We start from the raw sequence: 18,170 nt of genomic DNA, 5'->3' as shown, positions 1-18,170 counted from the left end.
GATATCACAAAAATTGAAGTTCCCATGAGATTGTTTAGGTGCTGTACCAAAAATAGCCACGACTGTCATTGTTTTTTGATGCATTTTCCTGTAAATTTCCATTCAAATGTAACTTCCATCACCAAATATGGAACCTTGAGACGCAGACCTTTCCGATGATATGCGTTTTGTAAAGATTAGAAAAGATTTATTATAAAGTAGTTAAAAAAAATTAACCAGTTAAGAGGTTAAGTACAGTCCAGTCGACTAATGATTGGATGGACATTGAAATCCTGTCAGGACACTTTTCTTGGAAATAAGAAAGGTTCATTTTCTTTGCAAAAACCATTGTTTTTATTTTTGGGTTGACATGACCCAGATACAAGTAACAGGAGTCAAACAATCAGTTAACCTCAAATAAATGGAGGTTATGACACTGGCCTGCAAGTTTCACAACATCCAGACTAAATATTTCAGAAAAAATTAGCATAAGTTATGCATTACTAGAAACACGTACTAAAGCAAATTTCGAAACCCAATAAAAACCAAAAATAATAAAAAAAGGAACACTTTTTTTTCAGAAGACAAACACAGCCAGCCAAGGTGTAGTATATAAAAAGTTTTAATTCCATTAAAACCCCAAAACAAAAACATGATTTTATGACAAAATCAAAACAGACATCTCGCCCGTGAGAAGCGGTAAAAACAATTGTGGGTTTGAGGTAAAAAGGAGGCTTTTAAAAACGGAGGTTCATCGTCCCGCCGCAATCCAACAGCTGCGGTTCTGGAAACGCTGAGACCTTCATCTGGACTGTTCAACTGCGGAGAAAGAGATAAACGTCACTTCAGAAACGCACAAGACTAAAGCTGGTCCCCATTTATGAGGGCTTGAAGCATTTGGCAAGAAACCAAACTGGGAAGTAGGATAAAGCAATATCTGGGATGACACTTAAATTTGATTGATCAAGACCATTGTATTCTGGGAAACCAAGAATGCAAATAACCTCAAAATATCCAATTAACTAGCCTCCAATATTACAGTTATCAATTCATCAAACCGCTCGGGTTGCATTCATTTTGGAAGCAGATATTATCAGGGTTCATTCCTTCATGCTCAAGACACACGGGACCGAAGACTCACTGTAAGTGGAAATGTCGATCTCCTCGGGTAACTCGGCCACGTTGACCTCAAACCGGTCCTGCACGTCGTTCAGGATTTTGGCATCCGTTTCATCGGACACGAATGTGACGGCCAAACCCTTGGTGCCAAAGCGACCCGCACGAGCCACCTGAGAACGAGAGACGAGAGTGTGTGAGAGTCAGCCCTTCACAGCTCAGAAACCCTGATAGACGCGCGGCTGCAGTCGTACCCTGTGGAGGTACGTGTCTGAGTCCTCTGGCATGTCGTAGTTGAAGACGATGTTGACCCTCTCGATATCCATGCCTCGGCCGAACAGATTCGTGGCCACTAGGATCCTCCTCTGGAAGTCTTTGAACTGCTGATACCGAGACAACCTGCGAGCAGAGATTCAAACATCAGATGATGGTTTTCACCATGTGAGAGTCCTTAAAGAACACAAGGAGACGAACGCCATTGCAACACATACGTCAAAAACACTGAAGGGCTGATCGCAAACGTTTGAGGAATTACAGGAGTTGCAGAAATAAAGAAAGAGCTGGAGGGTAAATGCCAATTCTATAATCCTAGCAAGTACACAAATTATTATTTCGAGATGCATCAAGCAATTAAACGGCTTCATTCTAGGGTCTTTTCTGAGCCCGAAAAGACGTTTGCTCAAAAAAAATAAAACTCCTTTGTCTGAATGGCATGAGACTTTGTACGGTTGTCACTCTCGATCTACAAATAAAAAAATTAATTGGATTGATATCTGTTTTTATGTTCGTGACAAAAAAAAAAGTCACACTCAGGGCTTAGAAAAAGGACAAAATTCATCCTCAAAAACAGAAAACACGCATACAGAAATTAAGTGGCACTTCCAACAATGCATAAAACATCCACAATGCAAAATACACATGGGATTACATTTGTTATTGCTGTTCAGTTCATTGCATTTTAATGTTCATGTTGTGCATTTTTACTCAATGTGTAATGTAACTTAATTTCTGTTAGAGTTAGTAACTGAAGTGTAGATTAAATTTGTAGAATAAGAAAATCAGTTTGAAATAAATGATAAACTCTAAAGACTCCAACTTCTCATGGTCAGGGTAGATTGTAATCGTAATGTAACAGATTTCAGTACAAAAAAAAAAGCTAAACTTTGACAATTTAATGTTTATTTTTATAATTGTGATTTCATAACATTTAGATATGAATACAACTGAAAAATACTTGTGAAAATATGTCTTTCAATCAGTCAAATAGTATGTAGCAAATAGTTGAGTCTTTTTTTTACTATTTTCCAAAAGATGGGCAAAAATCTTACACCTAACCATATCAAATTATCCATGTTATCCCCATGAATAAAAGTTAGAAATTTGGGTCTTTTATAAAGTGAATTTTACATAACTGATTGTGTGAAAATCCATTAAAAAAAATTTATACAAATTCAAAAATTATAATAAATACTCAAAAAAGTGCACAGATGTCAAGTAAAAACAGTAAAGAGTAAAATTTAAAAAAAAAAAATTAACACAAAAAAAAACTATTACAAAATTACATTTTGCTGCCTGGGCTCTGTGGAGACCCCAAAGACCCTGAGTGTAATTCCCAAACGAAGACCGAACAAGTGTTACAGAGGCGTCTAATTGCATAAGGGAATGACTTTAAAACCAAGGGTTCACACAAAACTGGGGTTCATGAGTTCAAAGCTTAAAACACCATGAAAGAAAATGTTTATTGCCACTGAACTACAATAAAGATTGTATTTATCTGTTGGCCGAGACTCTGAAAATATGAGGATCTTGAGCAAACCATGGACATTTGATTTGATTAAAATTATTTGTATATATGTCACAGTAAATATTCTACAAGTGTCACTTACCTTTTGTTTTAAGTATAAAAAAAAAAATAGATTGTGTTGAGTTCATGAATGCTAATGACCAATCAGAGGCGTTAAGTTTGAGCAAAACTCGGATGTTTCAGCGATTTTTACTAGTGTACGAGCCTAACTCTGCACTCTCGCGAATACTCTCATAAAAGTGCATAAACCTTTTATAATAACTAAACTGTCACTCTTAATTCATAGCGGTCTCACACTACCCATTCAGAATTTGAAAACATGTTTTGCTGCTTTAGGTAAAGCAATGGTTAGGCTTATTATTATTCGCACTGGATGCCATGCCAAAATCTCACACATGCTTGCCTACTCAAATTATAGTGGTTTGTGAACATAAACACTCGTGTTATTAAAGTGCTTATGCGGAGATCATGTGCAGGCTGTTGGTAGGAGACATGCAACTATTTCATGACATTGTTTTTAAATGTGTTTTTCACATCCAGCCTTAAAATAATGTTCTGGCCTTTGGAGCTATACTCTAAATTACCATTTTGGAAATAACTTACTCTGTTACTAAAGAAATAAAATTACGGTAACGCATTACTTCCCAACACTGATTGTAACCCACCAAAACTACAAACATGAAAAAAAAAGGTTTAAAAAATGTACTTAATTAACCACTTTAAATTGTGCTAATTTTAAAACTTGTGGGGTTACAATACAATTAAATTGTATGAAACAAAACATGCTTTAAAAATATACTTTAACCCATTAATTAAAACAGATACAATTAAGAAACAATATATAAAAACAAATTGAACTGCAAACATGCAAATGTACCATTAAAAAAAATATACTTTAAAAAAAGGGTGTGGGGCTGTAGATTAAAGAGCTCTGGCCTGACAAGCGCTTGTGAATCTGGTTTCATGTGTCAAACTGAGTTAAAGCACACACACACCTCTCTTCCTGTGCCATTCCTCTGTGGATGGCGATGGCGGGGAAGTTCTGCTCCACCAGTAACTGTGAAAGAGCCACACAACGCTGAACAGACTTCACGAAGATCACCACCTGCAGGACAAACACAGAATATTACCCTCAAGAACACAAGCTCAAGCCTTTCTGAGAGAAACCACAATCTACAGGAACGCTGGGAAAGCAGACACATTCTAACCACATGCAAAGAGTTCGATCAAGTCACTTTGGACAGAGGAATAAATGAGCATTGGGCCAAACTCTCACCTGGTTGAACTCCAGGACGTCGAGCAGGTCGAAGAGCTTGCGGTTCTTCTCGCTGTCCTTCAGTTTGCAGTAGTACTGCTGCAGACCGTGAAGGGTCAGCTTCGTCTCGTCATCCACAAACACCTCCATCGGCTGAAAACACACCACAACTTCAGACCGAACGCTCTTCACGCATATTATAGTCTTTATATAAAGATTAAGACAGCCTGACGATGACTTATAAATGCTCAAATTCAATAAAACTTGCACTGAAACCAAAGAGGCCATTAAATTTAAATTTTTGCATTAGTTTAAACATCCATTTAGGTTTTATTAAGGTCTAGTTCAAGTATTAATTTAGACAATTTAAACCGATTGACGAAAGCAAATAGTACAAATATTCACCGTGCAAGAAAAGAAACTTAATTTCATAAAAAAAAAAAAACAACGAAAATAACTGTTGCCTTAAAACTAGCTTAAATTATATTTATTTTCTCCTCCTCACATGGTGTACTTTTGCTTCCTTGAATCATTCAGAACGGTTCGTTTTTAGTTCATAGAAATTGAATAAAACAAAAAAAAGCGCTTTTTAGTTTATTCTTAAAGTTACACTGTAACTTTTTTAGTTTATTCTTAGCTAAAAACACTTAGTTCTTTCAAAAATATATGTGCTCATTAATGTATATTTACTTCTTTCAAGTAATAAAGTATTCTCGTAAGTTTATTGAAAATACATACGGGTGAGGGTTCGAATGCGGGTCGCCATGTTGCCCCTCCATCTTGAAAGTACATTAGCCAAAGAGGGACATACCCGTAAATTCAAGCTTCGCCTTTGGCGTTTTAACACTCGATGGCACCGTGTCGAATGTGGACGAGGTCGAACTGGAAGCCATGTTAAACTTGGACTAAATCGGCCACCGTAGGAGTTAAAACGAAATCGGAATTGAGAGGAAGAGAAACTAATATTCACTGGATGGTCATATATCTTTTCACCGCTAGATGGGGGAAAATATCACAGTGTATCTTTAAGTCGAAATAGTTAAGATTATTATATTACTACTTAGAAAAGGAGAAATGTTGCCTTAAACTAGCTGAAATAAGATTACGTACTAGCATAAACATTTACAAAAAAACAAACCATTTTGACCGTTTCAAGGAAGAAAACTTCTCATCTTATCTGCCCAAGTGGCTGAAAGACAAACCATACATTGTCGCGATTGTGTTTAGTAGTCTTCAAATGTCTCTATTTGCATGTTTCGCGATCTCAGAAAGCTTTTATTATGGACTTCTATTATGGCACATGGTTCTTCTTCGTCTGTCTGTATATGGACTACATGTGCACAGAGCGCCCTCCGGCTGCCAGGATGAATTGAAAACAACACAAGAGACTCAAATCGCTCATGATTAGGCTATATCTGCGCATTTTGAGGAAGTATTGAATAAAAATAAAAAAACTGTTTAGAAATTTGACACAGACATATGAGAATCTACCAATATTTCTCCTCATCTGCACACTTTTGAACTAAAAGCCCTGAGGGATGTTGATTTGTCGCGAGTCTTCGTGACGAGAAGAGGAGTTTATGAATGAGATCAGCTGAGGCTCATATTACAATCAAACGGTACCGACGCGGTTTTCATATTCATAACTCCTGACACATATTAACAAATTACTGTCACTGTAAGACTTTGATGGCCGCTCCGTTTCCGAAAATATCTGCACAGACTATACCAATCACAACTAGGGTTGGGAACCGAGAACCGGTTCTTATTCAGAACCGAAACTGATTTTTGAAAAATACCAGAACCGCGCGAAATTCCTACGTTTCGGTTCCGAAAACGGTTCTGGTGCAATGTGTGTGCGAAGCGCTGGAAGCAAATCCTTTCATAGCGAGTGACAGCCAGTGTTGCCAAGTCCGTGGTTTTCCCGCTTTCCACTGTTGCCGCGGGCTGTGTTTCATGTCCGCGGGTTGAAGCGATTGTGCAATTGTGCGGGTTTTGTTGTGAAAACCTGGCAACCCTGGCTCACCTCATCATGAATATTAATTACGTTGCCTGCCGCTTCCAGGAGTGTAACGCAGTTCAGCCTGAAAGCCCTCGCGCTACACATTCACGGTTTTGCGTCAGATATTTTCTCGTTGACCACCAGCATGGCGAAGAGAAAGTCACAAGTATGGATTCATTTCCAAAGAATGAATGATAATGAAGCAAAATGTGAAAAGTTAATAACATGCAAAGGAGGCTGCACTAGCAATTTGACAAAACATTTGCTACAGCACAAAGTGCCTCAGGGCTTATACCAGATTTATAGTGTAAGGCATATATATATATATATATGTATATATGTATATGTCAACCGTTGAGTCACCATGGTTTAGGTAAGCGTTTAGGCACAATTACCTTTGTAGCCTAATGCTGAATTGCAATTTATTATTTACAAGTTCACTGAATAACTGAATTACTATTAAATTAATATACAACTAATTAATAAATATAACTAATAAATATAATTTATAACTTGGTTTTATTCAGAGACAGAGAGATAAAATGTAATAAGACAATTTCAGAGGTGTTCATTTGAAAAACAATGTGTTGCAAGAATGGCTTAATTAATACTGTAATATATGTGCAGTACAGGACTTTGCCAACCTGTAAATTAATTTTAGAGCAAGTAATAAACACAAAATGGATTGTTTGAGTTGCGTATTGTGCCTTTTTCCTTTACCACTATTTGTGTAATAATTTTAATGGAACCGGAATCGGAACCGGAATCGTTAGGCGGAACCGAAACCGGAACCGGAACCGGAAAATTTCTCACGATTCCCAACCCTAATCACAACTGACTGGGTCATCGGACCAATCACCGCAGATTAGTGTCACTTAAAGGCGGGGTTTTGAAAAGTGAATCACTAAAGGAATCATTTGAGAAACGCTGCCGAAACAGGTAAAAATAAATGCATATAAGAAAACTAAAGTCTTTTTTGTCATTGCATGCATGCATAACTGCTGTTGGGGACTTCTAAAACAATATTTGGAACATTTTAAAGGCCATAACAGGTGCTCTTAAGCGAAGCGACGGCACTCACGTCCTGCATGAACTTGCGGCAGACGGGGCGGATCTCTTTGCTGAGGGTGGCACTGAACATCATGCACTGCTTCTCGTGAGGCGTCAGTCTGAAGATGTCCTGAACATCACGCCTCATATCTGGAGAGAGAGAAACACATCGTCATTCGACTCATTCACCTGGCCGGCTCAACAAGCGGTCGTCACACGGACTCCATGCGGACGCTCACCCAGCTGCTCCAGCATCTTGTCACACTCATCCAGAACAAAGTGCTTGACGTTCTTCAGGTTGAGGGTTTTGTTGCGGACCAGCGCGAGGATTCGGCCCGGCGTCCCCACCACGATGTGAGGGCAGCTCTTCTTCAGCACGTCCTCGTCCTTCTTGATGGACATGCCGCCGAAGAACACGGCCACCTTGACCGTGGGCATGTATTTGGAGAAGCGCTCGTACTCCTTGCTGATCTGAAAGGCCAGCTCACGCGTGTGACACATGACCAGCACCGACACCTGGACCACAGGAAACGCATCACAGGCGCAGAGTTAAATTAACTCTTCACAGTCTTGAGTTTTGAATATTACACCTGTAAAACTGCATGAATAACGGTTATGAAAACGTTTGGTTTCTAAACCAAACGTGTAAAAAAAAAAAAAAAAGTCACGGTTAAATCTTAATTTAATATTTCAATAATTTAACACTTGTATGTTTTACACAGTTCTGTGTATTTGCACGTCACATGAACATTAAAATTGTTTTTACAGGGCTCCAGACCAACTTCTCACTAGGAGCACAATGACCCCCAACTGAACATTTTAGGGGCACAACCAGAAAATGTAAGGGCGCACACCGTAAATCAACATGCTAACCAAATCTACTAATGTCCACTGTATTACGAATAGGGATGGGTATCGTTAAGGTTAACGGTATTACTACTCTTACCGATACTGCTTATCGATCCGGTACTTTAACGGTATTCTTACCGGTTCTTTTTATAATACTGTATTTTTTTATTTTTTATGAAAACTAAAACAATTAAGAACATATTAGCATGGCTTTATAATCTGAAAAGTAAAATATCTAAAGCAAAAGAAACAGCAATGTTTGAACAAAAATATAAAACATCTATGTGTAAATGGACCAGTGTGCAGGCATTCGGAAGGTCTGCTAACATTAATATGACTTTGAAAGAACAAACCTACAAAGAAATCTAATAAAGTAATGAAATGTAAAACAACACTGCATAGTTTTCACTGTATAAATTAATAGATTAATGCTTATAAAAGCTAAAGTTAATCATTCAAGAGATGTGAATTTCTCTTTTAATGGCTCAATCGTCAGCAGGTTTATTAGACGCTGCCCCTTTAAGACCGAATGTAGAACTAATAATATCATATTCTCCTATTTCTCCAAACTATTTACGCCCATTTAAGATATAAACTGTTAAAATAACTACTCTCCAATCCGGTCATTTTGACACCGGCTATTTGTTGTTTATTTGATAGTTTAGACTCGCACACGAAGCCTAAAATATAAAGTGCAAGCCGGTCCATTTCGCAGCACACACGCATAAGCCGCCTTGAAGTTGGAAACAGCGTCTCTTGTGCGGATTGTGCATTTAATAGCTCTTTAGTATCAAACACATCCCGCAGTTTAGCAACAGTAGAGAGACTGCAGTTTACAACAATCCCTGATTCTGACGTTTAGGAAGAAATGACAGCGCAGCTGTGAAGGGAAGATGAGCTCGACGAACACGACTATAGGAATAGTTTTACCTCATATCATCTTTTTTATAATCCTTGAAAGCCGAAATCGAAAATAAAATTAGATTAATATCACAGCACAGCCCTAAAGTTTAAGCAGAATAAACTTTTGTGTAGTTCTCTTGGCCATCATCACTCATTAAAGCTGAGTGTGTTCGCTGTAGCTCCACGTGAGTTTGCTCGCTCTCTCTTCTGGATTGCGAATAGCAAAAATGCATCACTGACAAATGGTTTAATATTCTCTCATATAGAAACGGCTGCCAAAGATAGAATTTGCCAGATATAACGTCTATCAATTATAAATAGTAAGTGTATTTTCTTAATTTCTCCAGTACCGACAGTAGGCAAATTTACTGGTCGCACATGTGCGACTGGACGTATAATTTTAGTCGTAAAATGCGACCATTTGGCCCCGTTTTAGTAAGGGTTTTATTTTCAAAGCACGCTTGAATCACGTAAAATGAAAAAAAAAAAAACGTAACACCACAAAATCACATTGACGGTTCTGTCAGTTAAAAGGTCACATGAAGTGCAGATCAGATAAAAACTTACAAAGTGTTTCAAAACAATTCTTTCATTTTAAATACATTAATATATTTAAATTTAACACCAAAACTCATGTTCACGTTCCTGACGTTGGTTAATGGTCACATGACATCTTTTGCAGCAAGTTGTATTTGAATGGTTTTATATCAATTTATCCATTTAATATTAGATTGATTTAATATTTCAACACTCATGCACACACATGAGACGCAGATATTAATTAGGCCTACTTTAAGTTTGCATTATATCAATAATATAAAATAAGGGTTATTTTGTTTTAATTTAAAAGTGACAGTCAAATAATTTTAATAAAATTAAAGTAAATATTTTTTAAAAAAGGTAACGTCACATTTCCCTGTTGGTTAATGAACAGGCAGTTAAAAATAACTTACTAAAAATTATTAAATGATTTAAACATTGAGATTTTAATTTAATATTAACTTGATGAAAATTATTAGTCGTTTAATATTTAAATAATTTAACAGCTGAAAACTCATTCTGTCGGTTAATGGTCACAAGAAAAGCAGATCAGATAAACTACCCAAAATAAATTATATATTTTTTAGTAGTTTATATGTAGACAATTTATTCATTTTAATTTATTATTTAAATTTAGTACCACACTTAACATTCATTGATATGATGTTGGTTAATGGTCAGGTGACAGAAATAAAGTTCATTTTAATTTTTAATTTTAATCGTTCGATTTCAAAACATTTTGATTTAATATTTCAATAACACTCATGACCATAAGACGCAGGAAAAACTAAAGAATAGGCACATTTATTTTAAGTTTACATTAATTTAAAAAGAATATAAATAACCTTATTTTATATAAGATTGAATCATGTTAGTGTTTCAATTATTAACACTCAAGCACATGACACGCAAACAAAAACACCATTAAACCGAATTAGCTCAAGTTTACATTAATATTTCAATAATTTAACATGCTAGTCAAGTGGCATGCAGACAACCAATCAAATGAAGATAAAATGGTGAACGTTTTAATTAAAAATGTAAAGTAACAGGCGCACGTTCACGGCTATCTGATGTCAACTACATTTTATTTAGTTTCACTTAGATTTTTACATTACAATTAAATGATTAGCTTTCCATCAGCAGTTTGGGAAACCCCGAGTTAGGGACTTTCAAACTCGTAACTAGTAGTTTAACCCCTAAAGAGAAGTCACACACTAACCTGTCCTTCCACCGGCTCGATCTGCTGTAGGGTGGCGAGCACAAACACGGCCGTCTTTCCCATACCGGACTTGGCCTGGCACAGGATATCCATGCCGAGGATGGCCTGCGGGATGCACTCGTGCTGCACTAAAAACACAAACGTCACGTTTAACCTACGGACTAGTCATCATAGGCTCATGCTAACAGGACCAGCGTCCCTCACCTTCAGACGGATGCTCAAAACCGCAGTCCACGATGGCCCTCAGCAGCTCCGGCTTGAGCAGGAAATCTCTGAAGCCCGAGCTGTGGATGGAGACGTACGAGCCCTTCACCTCCTTCTTGCCCACCGGAGCGGCACTTTCTGGGGCTCCTTGAGGCTCCTCGTCCTCTTCGTAATCCAGAAGCTCGTTTTCAACATCATTCTCAGCCATTCTGGGGACAAAAGTGGCGAGAAGACCCGATAAATGAGCACAATAGAGTCAACAGATTAACACCTTCATGGTTCAAAAGGAGCGACACTATTGAGATAGTCGCTACTATTGCCCTGTTTACACCTGGTATTAAGATGCGTTTCAGTCGATCGGATCACAAGTAGATGAGGGAGACTCTTTTGTCCACTTCTGTCCTGATTTATTCAAGGGTCTATATGCGGGTAAATGTATGGGTTTCTTCAGATATTTCAATCTAATAGACGAAATAAGCTCAGCGTAGCGCAGTTCCCATAATATTCACGCATTAGGTCAGTCGGTGGAGAGTAGACGGTCTTTTGTGGTTGTCCGAACACATTCGACAACATGCGCGTTTACACTATGAAAGCAATCCGGTCGAAATCTTGAAGTGGCCGAAAGTGGACAAGCTCAAAACATTTACACCTATCCACTAATGATCCAATCCACCAAAACACATTAATTTCAGGTGTAAACATGGCAAAAGTCATGAAATAAAAGCACACACGTAACTACCCACAGTCCCACACAGGACAAACCATGTAAACAAACCCAGAAATACACTTTAAGATTTAAACTTTGCCGTTTAAAGAGGTCAAACATGCCAAGCACTACTCCTGGTTTCTAACACACACTCAGTGTTCGGCTGGTCTTGTCTGTCTCCGGCATGTTTATTTGAATATTGCGTGAGCTTATTTCGTCCATTAGATTGAAATATCTGAAGAAACCCATACATTTACCCACATATAGACCCTCGCCTCGAATAAATCAGGACAGAAGTGGACAAAAGAGTCACAAAATTTACTTTTTTACGTTTAAAAATAACGCTCATAAGTTTAATAAGACCAAATGGCCTTGGAAGCATATTTTGGCAACACTTTTTTTAGGGTTGCTACTATAGTATGTACTTACTATAGTAACAACAGTACATTTTACTTCACGTTACAAGTAACGCAATAAAACCGTGACTCTATAGTAAGTAACGTTACTAAGTCAAGCAATATTACGTAGTACGTATCCGTACAATGTAACTACGTCACATAAAAATAAAGTGTAACCCATATTGTATGTTAACTGAGCACATTGTTCATAGACAAGTACAAAAATACAATACAGACACAAAAAAGCGCGATGTTACGATTTATCCATTGTTACTCGTCCAGCGAAACTGGAGCGGATTTATTGGGCCCAGTTTACAAACAGCTAAAAGACACTCGACCATAAACGTTAGTGTTACGCACGTTTTAACACGAAATTATGTGTTGATATTAAAAGGCAAATGACGGTTATTGTGTTGCTCAGCAACAGAGAAATTCAAATTAGTGTAGTTGTGGAGCTCCTGTAACGAACGTTTCGTCGCGAACGCGCGGCGGACAATAGAGCGGCGTTTACTGGACAATATGAGGGAAACGCATGCAAAATAAATTAAAACTCACACACGGGCTTATGTTTAATGTGACTTAACAGTATAGACTCAGAGAAACACCGAAATAAATTATAACAAGTGAAAATAAACACGCGCGCTCTCGCGTGCGCTGTTGTTAGCACGCGCAGCTAACGCGCCAATGACAACGACTCGATCTCACAATACACTTTCGCGCTAAATACAACACGCAGATCTATACGCATAATAAATAAAGCCGAGAGGTGGGAAAACGTGCTTTGTTTAATTCAGAAATACATTTGCATTACCTGTTTGTGACGGTGCGCGAGGAATACGTATGATGAAGCACTGCTGTCTCAAAACCGCACGCGCCAGGCCTCAGTTTATACTACCGCCCGGAAATCCAGCCTCCTGAAGAACGCGCGCGCTCATTGGCTCGCGTACGCGTCAATCTCACCCGCGTTAAATGTACCTGTGTCGCGATTGGACGGTGGAACTGGAGCTGTGGGGCGTTGAAGTCGTGCTCGCGTTGGGCGCATTTTGAGGTGGGCGGGATTTTTGTAGCTCTCTTATGAAGTTCGTGAAGGTGACGTTTGATTATAGTTTCTAGTTTAGGAAGGAATATTTAAATTCCTAATATATAAATATATAAAGACTTAAAACAGTGAACTCCAATTTAATTATTTATATCTTGCGCCATTCATCAAAAATCATAATTGTGATTTAAAAAGTCGAAATGTTTACATACTTCATCGAAATTATTATTTAAAAATCAGAATTAGTACTTAAAAATAGAAAGAAATTATGACAAACGTCGAAATTATGCCTAAAAATCCCATATTGGTGTAATGACCTATGACATTTCTACTTGTTAATGTCATATTACTTAATATGTCACAATTTTTTACATTTAATCTTTTAATTATGACTTAGTATTTCATAATTAAGATTTACCAAAGCATGTTTTTTCTTATGTGGCTTAACCAATTCAAATCAAGGCTAAATATTGCCCTTAAAATACTATGGTGGTAGTATTACCATAATATATGTTTCTTAATTCATGGTAAATGGTACGCTTTTGTTATGTTGTTCTGTGTGATTATGTTTTGACGACCTTTATCAGTTTTCTAAAGTATTGGAGAAGTATTTTAGTACGAGAGACCAAATATTGCAGGGTGTAGTAGACTATACATGTCGAATTTGTCTGTGTTTATGTGCTTTGGTAAACAAATGAAGGCTATTTTTCTCTTATATTTCTATACATAAAACCTTATCAGATGTTTAGAGCGTTTGATAGTGTAAGGATACCCCCATTATAAACAGCAAACAGCATCTTCATTTCCAGTGATGCCAGTAACGCGTTACCTTACTCTAATCTGACTACTTTTTTCCAGTAACGAGTTACTATTTCCAAACCAGTAATCAAGATTAAAGTAATTTATCCAAGTCACTGTGAGTTACTATTTTTGTCATTTTCCTTAGTAAAAATATATATATTTTTGAATTCTTCTTGCGTCTCGGGGAGAGTATTTATGTTAAGTGAAGTCAAGAAAGACTGTCTTTATTAAATGTTTTTTTTTTCCAGGAAATATTTTTTTAATTTCAACTTGTCAGGAGATACATTGTTGATGTTACTGTTAAAAATGCACTTCCAATAAAGTGAGTGTTGGCACAAATGGTGTGGTCGGCAACTGCTGAATGTAACTAATAAAGTAACTTGTAATCTAACTTAGTTACTTTTCAAATTAAGTAATCTGTAAAGTAACTAAGTTACTTTTTAAAGGAGTAATCAGTAATTAAGTAATCTGTAAAGTAACTAAGTTACTTTTTAAAGGAGTAATCAGTAATTAAGTAATCTGTAAAGTAACTAAGTTACTTTTTAAAGGAGTAATCAGTAATTAAGTAATCTGTAAAGTAACTAAGTTACTTTTTAAAGGAGTAATCAGTAATTAAGTAATCTGTAAAGTAACTAAGTTACTTTTTAAAGGAGTAATCAGTAATCAGATTACTTTTTCAAAGTAACTGTGGCAACACTGTTCATTTCTTAGCATTTTTTTTTCTTAGAATTTTCAAGAGGCATTTTTCTCCATCATGACTTGCCTGTTTCCTGTCAGTCCCACTCAAGACCTGGTTTAAGTGATCTGAAACTTCCAGAGCTATTCATTTACTATTTATAGACATTGTATTAAAACAATAGTGTGGGAAATATGGTCCCCTTTTATTTGAATTCAACCTCTAGCAAACACATAAAGGACATCCAGACATGCATTATAGTTTGCATTGAAGACATAATGCATTATCAATGAAGTATCTGCCAATATTTCTTTATATTTAGACACAGAAATAGAATAAATGTTATCTATTGAAATCTTGGCGTGAAAACTAACCAAGGTTTCTATGCATGATTTCTATCACTATTTTGCTCGCTTATTAATATATTAATTAATAAAATACTGCTATGTCATGTCTTTTCGAACAGTCACCAAGAGTTTTAAGAGCTTTAAAATTATACAGTTTGTCAAGATTAGAAAGGTTTACAATGTGTTAACAATGCGATGGCTTCACACACTAGGTCAGTGACACAATGGGTACAGGAAACCCTTTGACGTTACATAAAACACTGCTAAAAGTGATAAACATGTAAGTATATGTAGTCTGAGCTGTAATAAACCCCCCTAAAAATGGGGGGGGTTTTAGATTTTTTGGTTATAAATTCATTTTTGAAAGTGTATAGGACCTGTGTGCTCTAGCACCCTGCAGACAGTTTGGGCTGTTTCCACTAGATTCCAGTTTCCAGTAGATTCCAAAAAATATTTTGTCTGTATCATGTATGCAAGATTTATTCAAATGGATCTGAATGGAGGAATATTGCATAAGTAGTAAGTAGTTAAAGTAAAATGTCTTTCAGATAATATAATATTAATTAAATAAAAGGCCCCTTTAGTGTAGTCAACAAGAGTAACATTTCATCAAGTACAAATTAAAACAAAAAGTGCACATTGTAATAATGACAAATTAAAAGTTTTAGTTCACAGTTCATTTTAAACCATTATGTTTTGATGATCTTGTCATGCTTTAACAAAATACACATGTTGATTTGTTGATTAACATTAAAACACAGGTAAAGTACTTTTTAAACTGCAGTGTGTTATTTGATAAGGGATTTAAACTTATTTGTAATTTTACTGATGAAGTGATACATTTCAGATATGACATAATAGAAGTGACAGAAAAATGGGTTTCTGTACAGATCTTTAGGGTTCTTGAATTTTAAAGATCCCTTCATGCCAAAAAGGTTCTATACGGGGAGAAATTATTGCATAATACTTTCATGTTTTATGGGTTATTTCAATTTGATTTAGTATTAAAGTAAGTTTGAAAGCTTTTTCAAAAACTATTCTCGTCGCTTCATAAAGTTATTGTAGAACCACTGTAGTGAGATGGACTTTGTAACGACTCTTTAGTACCTTTTATGGGTCTTGAGAGAGGAAATGTCATTGCTGCCAATGGAGGCCTTTCAGAGCCATCGGATTTACACTAAAATATCTTCATTTGTGTTCTGAAGATGAACAAAGGTCTTCCGGGTATCGAACGACATGAGGGTAAAGTCATTAATGACAGAATTTTTGGGTGAACTAACCCTTTAAGTTTCCATAACGAGTGGTTCGGATCGGAAGGCGGTACAGTGATTTTCAAGAAGTTTTCTGTGCATAAACATCCGAAGCGCACGCAGAAAGCTGCCCCGCAAGCCTACTAAATTGAGTTGTTGTAACATACTGTGGCAAGCAGGGAGAGAACGGCTGGTGTTATTGATAATGAGCGTCACCTGTGCGGCACACCAGTCTCATAGCCCCTCAGGGACGACACACACATAAACCTAACATAACGTAAAACAAAAAAACTCACACACACTTATACACACAAAAACGCACGCACACACACACAAATTAACGCGTGCCATTCCAAAAGCTAATTGTGTTTTTGTGTGTGTGTGTGTTTTTGTCTGTTTTGCACTCTTGATGTTTTAGAGATCTTCACTGTTGAGTCCTTTTTTTCTGCATCCTGGCTGATTTGTAGATTGTACGCACAAAAAAACTCAGTATTTTCATATTTTTGCCAATTTCCCATTCATTTCCTATGGGGGTCATTTTTGACCCGAAGGTCCTGAGTGTGACTTTTTTTTTTTTACGACCACTCAGACTTTCCAAATCCTGTCCCCAATTTTTTTGGGTGTTCATATACCAAGTACCAATAAAGTCACCAAGTCTCGGACCATTCCAATGAAGCTACGATTTAAAAAAATATATATATAAAACGCTTCGGGTCATTTTTGACCCGAAGAACCCCAGAGGGTTAAAGTTGCTGTATGTAAGTTTTTCACTTGACTAAAGCATACAAATACCCTAATATGCTTGCAGATACAGTATGTAGGAAACATGCTAAATTCACCGACTTGTTCCTCAGAAAAACAATGCTACAGCCAGTTATTCTACTTTGAAATGTGCGTTCCGTGTCCGAATGTCTGTGTGATGCCGCACGTTGCCAGTTTAATCAATCAGTGTTTCGACACCACGGGTTGGCGGAAAACACACCGTATTGCAGCCATGGAATCCAGCAAACAAACTGGGTCAGAGATTGCAGATTCTACCTGACCTAAAAAGCCTCAGCATCCATCTAAAAATCTCTCTGAATGAGAGCATATAAAAACACGGATAAACCATGGCTCTCATTGTCAGTTGCGCTTGCTCCTGTTGTGTCCGAAAGCTGGCAACCCGCATGAGCAAAGAGTCTGAGGAGGAGGGGGCGGGGCAAACAATGCTCTCCAATACTGTGAATTTGGACTGCAGTACCCATTTCAACCACTAATGTGTCAATCCTGCATACCGCACCTTTAAGTACTCTTTTTAAAGGTATGCTAAAGTGTCCTTTTTCACGAGGGTTGTTAAATGAGTAGTTCACTTTAAAATGAAAATTACCCCGTGATTTAATCACCCTCAAACCATCCTAGGTGTCTTTCTGATGAGGATCGTTCACACCGCCGCTGGGGAGAGTGTCAAATTTGGCTCTGGCCGCCCTGCCAACGACCCTGTAGAAATTAATGTTTGCTAACAAAATAAGCCAATTAAAAGCCATTTGTGTGGTGTGGCTTTTGTGTTCATGGTTAAGTGCTAGTCTAATTTCAACATGCACTTTACAGGAGACGTTTGCTAGCGGTGGTTTTTATTTAACCCTCACATTAAAGGGTTAGTTCACCCAAAAATGAAAATTCTGTCATTAATTACTTACCCTCATGCCGTTCGACACCCGTAAGACCTCCGTTCATCTTCAGAACACAAATGAAGATATTTTAGTGTAAATCTGATGGCTCTGAAAGGCCTCCATTGGCTCAATGCACGGTTCACTCTCAATACCCTTAAAAGGCACTAAAGACGTCGTTACAAAGTCCATCTCACTACAGTGGCTCTACAATAACTTTATGAATCGGCGAGAATAGTTTTTGTGCGCAAAAAAACCCTAAATAACGACTTATATAGTGATGACGATTTCAAAACACGGCATCATGAAGCTTTGAAGCGTTATGAATCAGTGAGTCGAATCATGATTCGGATCGCGTGTCAAACCGCCAAACTGCTGATTCG

The 18,170-nt window shown here is 37.2% G+C and overlaps 1 protein-coding gene across 1 annotated transcript; it reads right to left on the bottom strand.

The window, feature by feature from the left end:
• Positions 1-585: 585 nt before the first annotated feature.
• On the bottom strand, positions 586-13,119 carry ddx39ab (DEAD (Asp-Glu-Ala-Asp) box polypeptide 39Ab). Its single transcript, XM_079814654.1, has 10 exons — positions 12,840-13,119; positions 10,925-11,133; positions 10,721-10,848; positions 7,446-7,722; positions 7,238-7,356; positions 4,176-4,307; positions 3,895-4,004; positions 1,350-1,494; positions 1,121-1,268; positions 586-798 (listed from the first exon to the last, which is right to left on the bottom strand). The coding sequence occupies exons 2-10, from the start codon at positions 11,130-11,132 to the stop codon at positions 782-784; spliced, it is 1,284 nt and encodes a 427-aa protein (XP_079670780.1). The 5' UTR covers position 11,133; positions 12,840-13,119; the 3' UTR covers positions 586-781.
• Between the last annotated feature and the right edge of the window lie 5,051 nt (positions 13,120-18,170).

This window comes from Gobio gobio (assembly GCF_949357685.1).
Source record: "Gobio gobio genome assembly, chromosome: 1".
Classification (NCBI taxonomy): Eukaryota; Metazoa; Chordata; class Actinopteri; order Cypriniformes; family Gobionidae; genus Gobio; species Gobio gobio.
This window is presented reverse-complemented; position numbering and strand designations above follow the sequence as displayed.

Coding starts and splice junctions, on each gene's coding strand:
- ddx39ab (XM_079814654.1), bottom strand. CDS start 11,132: ATGGCTGAGAATGATGTTGAAAACGAGCTTCTGGATTACGAAGAGGAC. Junction 10,849..10,924: donor TTTTGAGCATCCGTCTGAAG/GTGAGGGACGCT, acceptor TTGTGTTTTTAG/TGCAGCACGAGTGCATCCCG. Junction 4,005..4,175: donor ACGTCCTGGAGTTCAACCAG/GTGAGAGTTTGG, acceptor TTTGTCCTGCAG/GTGGTGATCTTCGTGAAGTC.